Source organism: Strix aluco, chromosome 4 (genome assembly GCF_031877795.1).
Source record: "Strix aluco isolate bStrAlu1 chromosome 4, bStrAlu1.hap1, whole genome shotgun sequence".
Taxonomy (NCBI): Eukaryota; Metazoa; Chordata; class Aves; order Strigiformes; family Strigidae; genus Strix; species Strix aluco.
This window is the reverse complement of record NC_133934.1, coordinates 104,705,382-104,719,381: the sequence shown is the minus strand read 5'-3', so window position 1 is coordinate 104,719,381 and position 14,000 is coordinate 104,705,382. Positions and strand designations below refer to the sequence as shown.

The 14,000-nt window shown below is 54.4% G+C and overlaps 1 protein-coding gene and 1 long non-coding RNA gene across 2 annotated transcripts; one reads left to right on the top strand and one right to left on the bottom strand.

Moving 5' to 3' along the window:
• Nucleotides 1-479: 479 nt before the first annotated feature.
• On the bottom strand, nucleotides 480-2,872 carry LOC141922414 (uncharacterized). Its single transcript, XR_012622981.1, has 2 exons — nucleotides 2,672-2,872; nucleotides 480-2,175 (listed from the first exon to the last, which is right to left on the bottom strand). It is a non-coding gene; the product is annotated as an uncharacterized LOC141922414 (long non-coding RNA).
• A 5,611-nt stretch (nucleotides 2,873-8,483) lies between these two features.
• On the top strand, nucleotides 8,484-13,755 carry FOXA1 (forkhead box A1). Its single transcript, XM_074821552.1, has 2 exons — nucleotides 8,484-8,729; nucleotides 11,154-13,755. The coding sequence occupies exons 1-2, from the start codon at nucleotides 8,658-8,660 to the stop codon at nucleotides 12,414-12,416; spliced, it is 1,335 nt and encodes a 444-aa protein (XP_074677653.1). The 5' UTR covers nucleotides 8,484-8,657; the 3' UTR covers nucleotides 12,417-13,755.
• Nucleotides 13,756-14,000: the final 245 nt, after the last annotated feature.

The following is a 14,000-nucleotide window of genomic DNA, read 5'->3' as shown; positions in this document are numbered from 1 at the left end:
ATCACAGAATGGTTTGGGTTGGACTAGTTCCAACCCCCCTGCCATGGGCAGGGACACCTTCCACTAGACCAGGTTGATCAGAGCCCCATCCAACCTGGCCTTGAACACTTCCAGGGAGGGGGCAGCCACAGCTTCTCTGGGCAACCTGTTCCAGTGCCTCACCACCCTCACAGTGAAGAACTTCTTCCTTACATCTAACCTAAATCTTCCCTCTTTCAGTTTAAAGTCATTACCCCTTGTCCTATCACTACATGCCCTTGCAAAAAGTCCCTCCCCATCTTTCCTGTAGGCCCCCTTTAAGTACTGGAAGGCTGCTATAATGTTTCCCCGGAGCCTTCTCTTCTCCAGGCTGAACACCCCCAACTCTCTCAGCCTGTCCTCATAAGGGAGGTGCTCCAGCCCCCTGATCATCCTTGTGACCCTCCTCTGGACTCACTCCAATAATGACATTTCCTTTATAACTCAAAATAAAAATAAAGTTGGAAAAAGATGGAGCCCTTTTATTTAAAACCATATTTGTAACGAGAAAATCATTACAATGAGAAAATCATTTGGTCATTTTGAGTGATCATGAATCCCAGATTTATTTTTTAGTATGACATGACTGTAATATTTCCAGATATGTGCCATTTTATTATATAGTCCAAGAGAAATTACATGAGTTACTTCTAGAAGCCCATCACACATAGCCTTTATTATAGGCACAAGGTCAGAGACACTCCTGGCTTTGAAGAAGGCTGTAAGCAATAAACGGAGAAATTACAACTAAACACCTGCCAAAGTCTTTGCTGGACTCAGCCCTTTACTTGCTTTGGTTTTAAAATTTGATCATATTATCTCTGCTCTCCATTGTCTTGCAGTTAATTCAACAGATTTTCCAGTTGGCTATTCCAGTCCAACTGTTCCATTCTCTTAGGACAACGGCTTGACTGTGGATATATAGATGTAGACATATATGTGTGTGCTTGTAGATCTCACAGGTTTCACAGCTGAAAACTCAGTGTTTGGGGACATAGAAATCCCATTTAATGACAAGAAAGATCTTCACGTCTGATCAGTTTCTTCAGCAAAAGGAAAGCAAAGGGTGAGGAGAGATGTCTGCAGAAGCTGAAGTTCCAGCTACCTCTAAGGGTAATGTTAAAACAGATTTAAAGGATTTCTGGCACAGGATGAATGGTGAAAGGAGTATTCCTAGATATTGATCCTGAAAAGGGGAAAAGGATTGTTTGTTCAATGGGTAATAGGAAAGCCACCTGATGAGCTATGGAATTGTAGGGATGGAAAAGAAAGGTCAGGTATTGGATTCCCTCCCAATCATCCCACCTTAAGTCACTACCTAAAAAGGAGTAAACCTGAAGCTACAGGAGCTGCATAAATACTTAGGCAGCTGCCTTGCTGGCTGGGGAGGGGTGGAGGAGGAATTAATTCAATTGGATTCTTCCTTGTCTCACAAGGGAGTAGCTGCACAGGGAACTGTGCCCACGTGAGGGCTGATGGGAAGGCACGTGATGAGCTAAGTGACCTTCCTGATGGCATTCCCTTAAAACGGCTCAGCAGGGGGATTCACCCTTGAAATGCTTGAAGCAGCAGCAGAAGCTTAAGCCAACTGCTGGGAGGACCAACCACTCTACAAAATACTGAACAGCTGCTGCCCCTGAGGAGTCCTAAAACCTTACCGAATCCAGACCTTCTCTGCTTTCCCATAGATGCAAGTTGACTATCCTATTTTATGGGTCTTGCTTATGATTTTAGGGTGTTACCAGTTGATGCTTACACTCTCACATTTCAATGTAAAACTACAGAACGTGTTACATAGGGCCTCTGGGCATCCTTTTCCAGGGCAAACATCATTTTTGCTCTATGCAGGTTAGTGTATGTTCCCTGATGGAGTAAATGGCCAAATTGTTTCTGTGTATGTGTGATCATGCTGCCACACATCCCACAATAGCTCGCTGTCCATGTTAATACAGACCAAGAAAATGTGCAGTTAATGCAGCCTGGATTCATTTGTGCTCTAGGAACTGCAAGCTGGGTAAAGCTGTGGAACTGCTCCCTGGGGAGGAGTTTATATAAGCCAGTCTTGATTTTGTACATTTGATTCTTCAGAGCTGAAGCCAGCCAAGAAAGTCATTTATGATGGATACTGGTCTCTCCCAATGCTTTTCTGTAAAACTACTGTAGAGACAAAGACAGGGAAATGAGTAAATTTTTGCAGGTAAAGGAGAACAGAGCAAACAATTTGAAAATATGGTGCTATGTGGTGAAAGAAGGGTAGCATTCCTCCACTCTCCATCACTCAAAATCCAAGTCCACCTTCTGCATAGGAAGGTCAGTTTGCAGAAGAACTGAAGTATTATATTGACATGAGTATTACAAAGAGTTGATCAACTCTGTACCTCTTGTCCAATACAGTGATATTTGGTTTACATCAGTAAAACAGATGTTCTCACAGAGAACTCACTGCAGGTTTTGGAGAAGCAAGACTCATGAAGAGTGGAAATACCTTTTGTTCAAGCAGCAGATATTGTTGGGGGGAAAAAAGGGGCAGACTTTGGTCCATTAAGTCATTTGGGCAACTTCAGCATAGAAGTAATTCTAAGATTCATGCAAAATTGTCTCTCCTACCAAGCTTTGTTTCTCATACCAGTTTATTTAGATTAACTGCACTCACTCTTAGTTTTCTTTCTTGCATCCTTGTATGTGTACAGCAAAAATCTGTGTATGTCCTGAAATACCATTTTTGCAATTTGGGTGAGGTTCTACAAAGTAGGTGCCATTGATGTGTATGTGTGTATCTCCACGGAGAATCAAATTCCCATCTCCTCTGATACTGTTTCTTCCATGCCATAGTATTCCAGCTACTTTAAAACAAAACACCCTTTAAAACAAAACAAAACACAACTTTCAAAAAGATATTGAGTAATTTCAGAAGAATGGGCACACTGATTAAAATACACAACAGAAACATTTGCACTTATGTTTTGGTAAATCGTACCATAAATAAAACACCCAATAATTAAAATAAATACCTGCATGGCTGCTCTTGAATCAAATGAGAAATATCAAGTGCATTTATTTTGACAGAAAGTAAGTAAAACACACTTGGCCAATCACACACTGCAGTGTGGGCATGCTGCCAGCTGGAGTTCTGCAAACAGCATACACACATCTAACTGTATTAGCAAAAATAAAGCGATTGTATACAATGGGTCATGATTTAACTCGTTAAGAATTATTTTGTTACACTAAAGAAAAAGTAAACAAAAAACCCCAGAGGCTTCCTTACTCTCATCGCTGCAACCATCGGATATTAACTTATTTGTCATTTTTCATTTTGTTATTTGTGATTCTTTCTCCTTTAACTGCTGTGATACATGAGTATTTTCGGGCGGGTGGGGTATTATATTTTATGTCAGGAGTGTTGCTCAAGTCTGATGATGTCAACTCTGAATGACGCCTAGAAAAATGAAATGCAATTAATTGCACTGAAATTTAAAAAGAAAAAAGAGAGGGACGAAAATAAAATAAAATAAAATAAAATAAAATAAAATAAAATAAAATAAAATAAAATAAAATAAAATAAAATAAAATAAAATAAAATAAAATAATATAATCCGGCAACAGAAAGTCGCTACTGTCACGAGCCACACAACGTCTCCGGGGCCTCGCACACCCTGAGCGTGACCCGTGGGAGCCCGGCAGGCCCGGCGTCCCCCGGGAGCGCTGCCAGGTGCCCCGGGGGCGCGGCCCCGGCACGACGGGGCCTCCGGGGGGACGACCCCCCGCCACGCTCCCGCGGGCTGCAGAGCGGCACTGCCCGTGGTCCCGGCCGCGCCGGAGCCCCCTGCGCCCGGCGGGGTGGCTGAAAGGGCGGAAAACCCGCTGCCGAGCAGCGGGGCGGGGAGGCAGGGCCCGGCGGGGCAGGGGCGCGTCCCCCCGGCCGGCCCTGCCGGGAACGGGGCAGCGGGAGGGCGCGTCGAGTCCGCCCAGGAGGATCCAGACCACGGGTCCTGGGGAGGAGGAGGTGCAGAAAGAAGAGGGGGTGCCCCCTCCTACCTCGGGTCGGTCGGGGGAAGGGGGTCGCTTGGTCGGCACGGTCGAGATGAGAAAGGTTCACGCAGCAAAGGCTCCAAGCGGGTGCTGACCCCATGCGGTGCCCTCACCTGCCCGGGCGCCGCTCCCGAGCGAGAGGAAAGGAAACGCCGCCGTATGGCCTCGCACCGGCTCGTGAAGGCCGCGGCCGGGGCCGGGGGTGCTCCGGGCAGCGGGAGCCCGGGCGGGCCGGGGGGACCCCGCCGGCTCTGCTCAGTGAGGGCTCAGCGACCCCGCCGCCGCCTCGATGGGCCCCCTGCGGAGCGCGGGGCGCTGCCGGCAGTCACCCAGCCCGGCTCTCGGAGCGCCCCGGCACCGCCCGCGCTCCCTCCCCGCCCAAGGGACCCGGCTCTGGGCAGCGGCACGTTCCCGCCCGATCGCTGTTTGCCCGCTTGGGTGGGGGAGGATTTCGGGTTGGAAGCAGATGCGCAGCGGGACTTCCCGCCGTCGGGAGGGCTGGGTGGGTAAGGACAGAGAGAGGCTGGGAGAGGCTGAGGGGTCCCACGGCCTTTGAGGCGAGCCGCTGCGCAGCGTTGGGCCCGCCTGGAAAGCCGGATACCAGCGACCCTCTGCCGGGACAGATCCGGGGAGAAGGAAAGGCGGCTGTACGGTGAGGAGCAGAGGCGGCATCCTGGTGCGGAGACAACCCCGCAGCTCCTTCCCGAGCTAGACATCTGCTCCGCACAAGCCCTGCCGAGAGATTCACGGCCAGGAGACGGTGGCGCTTGGGTAAAACCAAGTAAGACTCTGCAAGTTAAACCCAAGGGGTGGCCGGCAGGCGCTGCCCTTGCCAGGGTAGAAGTAGCTCTTACACTGGAGCGAACCGTGACAGCGCTCCACACTTAGAGCCCCCGCCGATTCCTCCTGCCGCCCGCCCCACGCGTGGGACAGTACCTGCGGGCGGCGCTCCCGAGCAGCGCTGGGCATGGGGAGCGGACCACTGCCATGCCGTGGCCGCTCCTCGCGTGGGCAGCGCCGCGGCGGTGCCGGAGGCCCCTTCCTACGGGTGAGGCCCCTCGGCCCGGCCTGACAGCCGGGACCCCGTAGCGGTGCGCTTCCCAAAAGGCGGCCGCCTGCTGAGTGGTCTTTGCGGGGCTCGGCTCCCACTGCCAGCGCTGGGTAACACGGGCTCCCGTGGACGTGTCCCGCCCCGCTCCACACACACCCAAACCACACACACATACTTTTGAGGTCAGTTACTGTGTTTTACTCTTGGCAGCGCGCACCGGTGGAGCCAGAAGCTGAGACCGTGCTCCCGCTTAGGCGGGGAAGATGGAGCTCACCTCCGCCTGCGCTTTTTCTCCAGGCTGCACAAACGGCTCCCCCTGACAAACAACAACAACAACAAAAAGAAAGCCAGTGTACAGCTTGATCAGAAACTGGCGATACACTAAGCAGAGCGGGGGAAGGGCTCTGTGTAAATCGAGCCAGGGCTACCGTCCTGAAGTCTAGAAAATGCATAAGCAGCTAAGCGCGTCTGGAGAGCTCCTGGCTGCTACCGCGCGTCCTCCGTCCTAGGAGAGTCTTCCCTTCCCTTCCCTTCCCTTCCCGCTGAGCCTCCTGAAAAGGGTACGGACAAACCGCGCTGGACTCTCGGAGCATCCCACATAGGGTTTCGCAGAGGCTCATGTGCGAGGCAGGGCAACTACCGAAATACCCTCCTTTTCCTGTGGCGGTGGGCAGAGCCGTCACGACCCTCTTCTTCACACAAGGAAGGCTTTCCTCCACCAAGGCTGCCACTCAGCAACCGGGGCTGAGGGGAATTTCCAGCAGCGGCTGCCTCTGCTTCGGGCTTGATGATTTGCGCACCGAGGCAAAGGCTCTCCCGGGTTACAGACAGGAGCCCGCCTGTGCTCTCACCTCTGGGAGCCACCTCGGAACGAGGGAGCTGAGCCCGGCCCGCAGCCGGACAACAGGAGGCGCTGCGAGTTTGCACAACCCCCGGCCCGTCGCCCCCCCGTCCCCCGCCCCCCCCCCAGCTCCACCCCCACCCGGCCCGGCCCGGCCTGGCCCGGCACCCCGACGGGGCGTCCCGAGGGGCCGGCCGGCCCCGGGAGCGGCTTTGCCGGCCGCCACCTCCGCTCCGCCCGGCCAAACGCCTCCGCGGTTGGTAGCAGCGTCCGCGGAGCGTGGCCGGCTTCGCGCTTCGTGCCTGCTCTTTTTTCCAGGTAGGGAGCGAGCCCTGCGTGGGCTGCCCGGCGTCCCGCAGGGTGTTGCTCCCGCGGGGCTGGGCTCCGGGAAGCGGGGCCTCCCCGCCCCGAGGTCACCCGGCCCCGGGCCGCTGCACTCCTCCCAGCCTCGCCGCATGCGGCGGGACTGCTGGGGGATTTCTGAACCCCACAGACCTCAGGTACTGAAGTGAACAAGCCACCACCGAAGGGGCTCTGTTTTCAGATGTACAGACTGCTTATATTAGTGAAGGGGGGGGTGCGTACACGAAGACCGCAATTTTAATATCTCTTAGATTCTCCACTGGGTTTTGCTCCAGTTTCCAAGGGTGTAGTTGGACCATTTGAGCAAGTAAGGGTTTAATCCAGTGCTTTTATCTATTTTATTTCCTTCAAGACACATTTTCATCCCTTATTCTCGTCTGCTGATTCCAGAGTTTTGTTTGTTTCGAGGATTTGACTTAATTCTGTTGCCAGATTTAAAGAAAGAAGGACGAGGAGGGAAAGAACAAAGAAAGGAATAACAGAAAACGCATTTAGAGGACAAGTTAAAACATATTTGTTGAGGCGGAGATATGCTATATCTCGTCATCTGAATCCTGGGTCTCTGTATAAGAAACTTCTAAATCGTGTTTGTGAGACTGACGTTTTCGCAGATCGCTCGAGGACAAATCACTGTGGAAGCAACTGCGGTCCTTCTGAACCCTAAACATGCCAGGCAGAAATTCAGCCCCAGATGTGTATTTTAATTTGTGTGGTATGATACACAAGCCTTTTTCAAAATCCCGATAAACTTTATTTCCCCTTCAAATTGCCATTGCCCGGAATGTTATTTGGGTTTGGCGGGTTTTGGTTGCTTGGTTGGTGGGTGGGGTTGGGGGTTTGGGGGGTTTTTTGGTTTGTCTTTTTTTTACTATCAGGTGATAAAAGTTCTAGTAGCTAGGTAGGAAGAAACTCATAAAGGACAGGGCAGAGAAGTCCAGGAAAAGTCTGTGGTCTTGACAGAAGCTCGAAGAGCCGGTCAGGGCAGGAGTAGAAACAGAAAATGTTCGATCCGTTTGCAAATACTGAGATTCCCTCCATAATAACAGCAAGCGTCGACCAATGTCAATTTGGTATATCGGTGTTGCCCCTTTTTACCTTTTACCAGCCTGTGTAGATTCCTCCTCCCCTGTTCTTTGCGAGAAATCAGGTCAATGAGCAAGAAGTTGGTAAAGAGATACCCGCTACTTATTATTGCTGCTCGTGGGTGCCTGGCACCAGAGAAGGCTTCCAAAGGAGCCTTCTGGGCTGGAGGCTTTCCACAGTAAAGATATAAAATGGTTCCAGTGACTCACCTGGTGTTTGCCAAGTGGAGGTTAATATCGGTGGATCCGCATTCAAGCCTCTGTCCGCATTTATTGGGTGCCTATAGTGTTATGTCTCAGCGCGGTGACTCACATGGTTTCTAAACGTAAGGCACCAGAAAAGAAATACCACCATCACCATCTACATAGGACGGCAGCCCCGTTTGAAGGGCTGGGCTTAGCCCGTGGAGGGGGTCGGAGGGCTTTGGGGAGCGCGGAGCCGAGCCCCGCTGCTCGCAGCCCGGAGCGCCGGGTCCGGCCCCCCGCCCCGAGGGCGCTGGGAGTGGGGGGCGCCGCGGAGGTACCTGCGTGGTAACCAGCTTTGAAGTGAGGGGAGGGAGCGGGGGGGAGCCTGCGGGCTGCAGGACTCGGGACTTTGGAGCACGTCCCGGCCACCAAGTTAAAGGAGCATCTACCGGACTTCAGTAAATATTGCGCCTAATCTCAGGGGTTTAAGGCTGGATGGCCTTTTGCATTCTCTTCAAACAGAGGGGGGCTGCCCTTCCCTTATCCACCTCACTTCATTTCCACCGATCCTTCCTAGCATTTGTCCTGTCCATCTGAAAGGGTGGGTGTCGCGCCCCCCCCCCCCTTTTCCTACTCTCCCCCTCTCCCACCTCCGTCTCCCCTTCTTTCCCCACAAGCTTAAACCAATTACGCCTCTTTGCAAATAAAGTGCCGCCCCGGGGGGAGTTGCAGGCGAGGGGAACTGCCTTGTTTGCAGGTGCATCTCCGGCTTTGTAGGTGCGAACGCCTTTGTGCGGCGGACAAATGGGGAGAGGAGGAGGAGGAGGTGGGTACTTCTGCGACGTAAGATCCACATCAGCTCAACTCCACTCACATCCCAGCCGGCACTTCCTCACTTTCTCAACTGTCTCGCCCCACACCGCTCCCTGCCTCCTTTTTGGCTGGTTATAGAGGAGAATTCAGCACCCCCCGCCCCTCCTGGGAGCTGGCTTCCTGCTAGGTCGGGCTTTCGGGCTCTTTTCCTGCTGCCCGTCGCTCGCTTGCAAGAGGGCTGGATGGTTACACCGGGCAGGTTGGCTCCATAATGTTAGGGACTGTGAAAATGGAAGGGCATGAAACCAGCGACTGGAACAGCTACTACGCCGACACTCAGGAGGTGAGTAAATCCCAGGGTCTGGCTCCGCTGCTGCCCCTCTGCAAGGGGGAGGGGGGGGGGCCGGGGGAAGGGCTGGGGGTCTGGAAGGGGGCAGTAATCGGAGGAATCGGTTTGCACTCCGGATCCTGCCAGAGCAAACGTGCCTTCCCCCCTCCCTCTGGCGCTGAAGCTGGCCAGGCTTCCCCGAGGAAAACACGGCTTTCGGGAACCCCGGGAGGCGTTTGAGGGAGACCCGGGGCGGCTGCGGGCCCGCTGGGAGGGCCGGGGGGCCGGGGGCAGCCCTTGATCTCCTCTAAAAGGCGTAATCTCCGCTTGCGGCGCTCACAAAAGCGCCCCGTAAACTCTTGGCTCGGGGCAGAGGACTCGCCGCGCTGCCGGCCCCGGCTTCTTCCCGGCAGATGGCAGGGGGCGAGGCAGCCGCGGCGAGCGCGTCCCGGGGCAGGGGCAGCGCCTTCTCCGGGCTCCGCGGCGGGGCCGCCGGCCCCTCTGCTCGCCGGCGCCGGGGGCCTCACCTGTTAAAGCCGGGAGAAAAGAAAGAGGGGGGGGTGGGGGGGGGCTGAAAATAGCCGTTTGTTCGTACTTTACAAGACGGGCTGCGGACGGCGTGCGCTGCTGCCGCGGGCCGGCGGGCGGCGCTGCCGAGAGCGGTCGCGGCGCCAGACCGGGAGGGGTCCCGGCCCCGGCCCCGCCACCCCGGCCCCGCACCCGGCCCCGCCGCCCCGGCCCGGCCCGCGGCACCCCGGGACGCGCTTCCGCCCCCCGCGCCTCTTTGGCAACACGGTGCAAAAGAAGAGGGAGAACCGGCCCTTGCGCCGGCAGCTCGGCCCGCCGAGAGGGCCACGGAAGCGCCCGGAGACACCCCCCCCAGCCGCAGCGCGGCTCGGCCCTGCGGGGACCCGCGATTCGCACCGCGGCGGGGGTCACCGGCAGCAGCCAGCGCCCAGCAGCCCCCCGGGGTCCCGGCCGGGCAGGAGCCGTTTTAAGGAAGTGCGGCAGCGCGGCAGGCACCTGGGTGTGCGCACCCGGGCGTTGCATCAGCACACCCGGACACAGGGCTCACAGCCCCCCCGCCTCGTCCCTGCACCCCGCGCTGGCACACAGCGCCCATTGGGCCACGCGGGCACAGGCAGATACGTGTCACCCTGCTGGCACCGGGTTTAATAGAGGAAAGTCGGCTAAGGGCAAATAAGGGTCATCCTAATTACGTGCCGTTTCCAGACTCATTTATCCTCACCACGCTCATTATCCACAAACATAGAGTTAAGCGACCTTCGCTTTTGCTATTTTTTAGCCTCAATCTTTTCTCCTCCCCTGCTATTTAATTTGAGTCACTGCATGGATGCAAGGTGGGAAACCCATCCGCGTCCTACCATCTCAAATAATTAACGTGATCCTCTAAATTAAAAGCGCATTTATAAGCTCGTGGAATTTGTAGTGAACAGTACTGAATTTTATACATAAACCGTCGCCTAAGCCTCATTTTCTTAGCCGTATTGCCTTTGTTCGAGGTAAACTGGGAATGTCTTTCTCCCTCCTGTTTAAATCAGATGCCGTGCTGGAAAGCACAATTGCAGGCTCTCCGGTTCTGCCTTTTTGGAGAGTTGTGTTTTGTGGTAGGGTGCTATAATTTTTGCACGTCGGGCAATTGTAGGAAATCTCAGGCAGCGAAAGTTCAGGCTTTTCCTACTTCGGGAAAGTTTTTTGTTTGGGATTTTTTTTTTTAACCTTTAATTTAAAGACTGACTTAATAGAAGATGCAGACAAGGGGGAAGCTTTCCACAGATAAAATGCGCGGACGTGAGCTGTTGGTTTGGATTTTTTTTTTTCCCCGACAAGACATTATCGCATCTTGTGTAAGAATAGAAATTTAAATCAGTGCACGGTGGGAGAGATGCGTGAGATTAAGAAAGCACAGGCAGCCGAATTTCTCCTTGGGGGAGACAGTGTACGCCCGCAAATTTCAATAATCTGACGAGTTTAAATATTTAGCTAGCGAGACGGGACACAAAATCTGCAAAACCGCGGCAATACCCCGGGAGAAAGGCTCCTCCCGGGGCAGTTACAGGGCCCTGTGGGGCCCCGGGGCGGCCGTTGGCCCCCGCGCCCCGGTGGTCCCGCCGCCCGGCCCCGCAAGCCGCGGCACGCCGGCAAAACGGGAGCGCGCCGGCACCGAGCACCCCCCCGCTCTGTGTCTCTTTATACACACGTATAGATATGAATTAGACCTTTTCATCGCGCCAGCGGCCTTCCCGTGCGGCTGCTGGGAAGCGCTTTCCCGGGTGCCGGGGCTGCGGGCGGCGTCCCGCGGCGGGACGGGGGCACGGCCCGCTGGGCACGGCGGGCAGGGCGGCGGCTCCGGCCCCGCGGGGGTCCTGCTCGCCCCTCTCTCCCCCCTAACCCCCTCTCTCCGTCTCGCTGCCCTAGGCCTATTCCTCGGTGCCCGTGAGCAACATGAACTCGGGGCTGGGCTCCATGAACACCATGAACACCTACATGACCATGAACACCATGACGACGAGCGGCAACATGACCTCCAGCTCCTTCAACATGTCCTACGCCAACACGGGGCTGGGGGCCGGGCTGAGCCCCGGCGCCGTGGCCGGCATGCCGGCGGGCTCGGCGGGGCCGGTGAACAGCATGCCGGCCGGCGTGGCCGCCATGGGCACGGCGCTGAGCCCCGGCGGCATCAACGCCATGTCAGCCCAGCCCGCCCCCATGAACGGGCTGAGCCCCTACGGCGGCATGAACCCCTGCATGAGCCCCATGGCCTACACCCAGTCCAACCTCGGCAGGACGCGGGACGCCAAGACCTTCAAGCGGAGCTACCCCCACGCCAAGCCACCCTACTCCTACATCTCCCTCATCACCATGGCCATCCAGCAGGCGCCCAGCAAGATGCTGACGCTGAGCGAGATCTACCAGTGGATCATGGACCTTTTCCCCTACTACCGGCAGAACCAGCAGCGCTGGCAGAACAGCATCCGCCACTCGCTCTCCTTCAACGACTGCTTCGTCAAGGTGGCCCGCTCCCCCGACAAGCCCGGCAAGGGCTCCTACTGGACCCTTCATCCCGACTCCGGCAACATGTTTGAAAACGGCTGCTACCTCCGCCGGCAAAAGCGCTTCAAGTGCGAGAAGCCGGCGAACAGCAAAGCCCCTCAGGAGGGCAGGAAAGATCAGGCCGGGGCCTCCAGTTCCAGCTCCAACTCCCCCCTGCACAGAGGCCACAATAAACCCGCGCCGCTGGACACCGCCACCTCCCTCTCTAGCTCCAACCCGTCCACCAGCCCCCAGTCTATGGACCACAGCGGATCGAGCACGGAGCTAAAGACCTCGGCCTCGGCCGCCTCCTCCACCATCAGCTCCGTCCCCGCCTTGGCCTCCGTCCCGCACCCCCCTCACTCCTTAGCCCACGAACCCCAGCTCCACCTCAAGGGCGATCCCCACTACTCCTTCAACCACCCCTTTTCCATCAACAACCTCATGTCCTCCTCGGAGCAGCAGCACAAGCTGGACTTCAAAGCCTACGAGCAGGCGCTGCAATATTCCTCCTACGGGGCCAGCATCCCCGGCGGGCTGCCCCTGGGCAGCGCCTCCATGGCGGGCCGGAGCAGCATCGAGCCCTCGGCCCTAGAGCCCTCCTACTACCAAGGTGTGTATTCCAGACCCGTTCTAAACACCTCCTAGCTCTGCATCCTCCGCCGCCGGGGCGACTCCCCCCCCCCCCCCCCTTTCCTGGCCTCTCTCCCCCCTTACCCTCTCCCGGCGACAAACCGAGGTGTTTCCGCACGCTGCGTGCAAAGGACTGTTACTTTTTAATTGTCTCGCAACGCGTTGTGTGTTGTTACGATCCACCACGACCTCCTGCAAAGCCGGCCGCGTCCCGCTTGTACATACCCCCCCCGCCACCGCCACCCAGCCCCTCTCCCCGGAGATCCCCCCTAGCCTTTGCAGGGTGTTACTAAAAAGAAGAAAAAAATGTTGAGCTTGTAAACTACTTGTTTGTGCTTTCCGCCCCCTCGTCTCCCCTCCTTCTGTGCTCTATAATCTCATGTAAGTTTACAGGTATGTGGCAATACTTTAACAATACGGAGATGAAGAAGCGAGTAGACATTTAAGACTTTTTTTAATTAAAAAGGCTTTGAAGGACAATACTGCTGTGAAGTAGCAAAACACTAAGAGAATCTCTAAGCAACAAGAGGACTATTTACTTTCTCGGATCATCCTTTTGATACTTGCAAAATAAACCTTCGGCTAGTACAACCCGCATACACCCAGATGCTGCGGGCCGGATCCTGCACTCCCGAGGGGACCAACTGGAGCTTTGGAGTGCAGGATGCGACCCTTATTTTTTTCCAAGTGTTACCTGTCTTGGGATGTAATATAAAGTTACAAGAGGTCACAGCCAGTTGGATATTTTTTTTTCCTTCCCATCTGTTACTGAAGATTCTCGTTCATCAGGAACTCTCATCAACATGTGGATGACATGCTTATTTAATTTAAGTGTCTTCATTGTGTACCAGCTAGAACTGTGTATCTATAACAAGGTTATTTTTTCCCTCCCCCAGGAAATGACTATTACACCGACGCAGGGAAAAGAGGAGAGCTCTGTCTCTCCCCTTTTTCAACTTGTTTAATAGATTCCACAGCCATTTTTTTTTTTTTGTGGCCGTTTAATTATCGCCATCCTTAGCTTGTTTCATCCAGTGTTAATGCACTTTCCACAGTTTTACACGGTGTTAGCATAGCCAGACGGGTTTTATTATTATTCCTGTTCGCTGTCTCAATGTTCTTAATTTATTGCATGGTTTATATTTTTTTCTTTCTTTACAGCTGGAAATTGCTTTAAATGACAGTAAAAAAAGAATTACACGTGAATTTAAGAATTTTTGTTAATTTTATAAATGTGATTGTAATTGAAAAAAATATTTTGATTTAAAACGATAACTGAGAATTTAATGCGTGAAGTATGTTTTTGATCATTTGCAGTTAAGGACTTTAAATAAATCAAATGTTAACAATGAAAGACTTCTGCTATTTTCTTTGAAAATTTCTGCGGCGGCTTACGGAGGACGGAACCATGTGCAGGAAAAACAAACGTAGCGCACAAGCACGATGTGAAGAGGGACGGTTTATACGGCCACGCTGGTGCGGTGCGGAGGGCAGGCAGGGGACGCGCCTGCCGGGTGTGTTTGCGGGGCGCTGCGATGTCACTGGCGTGTGCGGGGGTGTGCGTGGTGGTGTCTTTTTTTTTTTTTTTTTTTTTTTTTG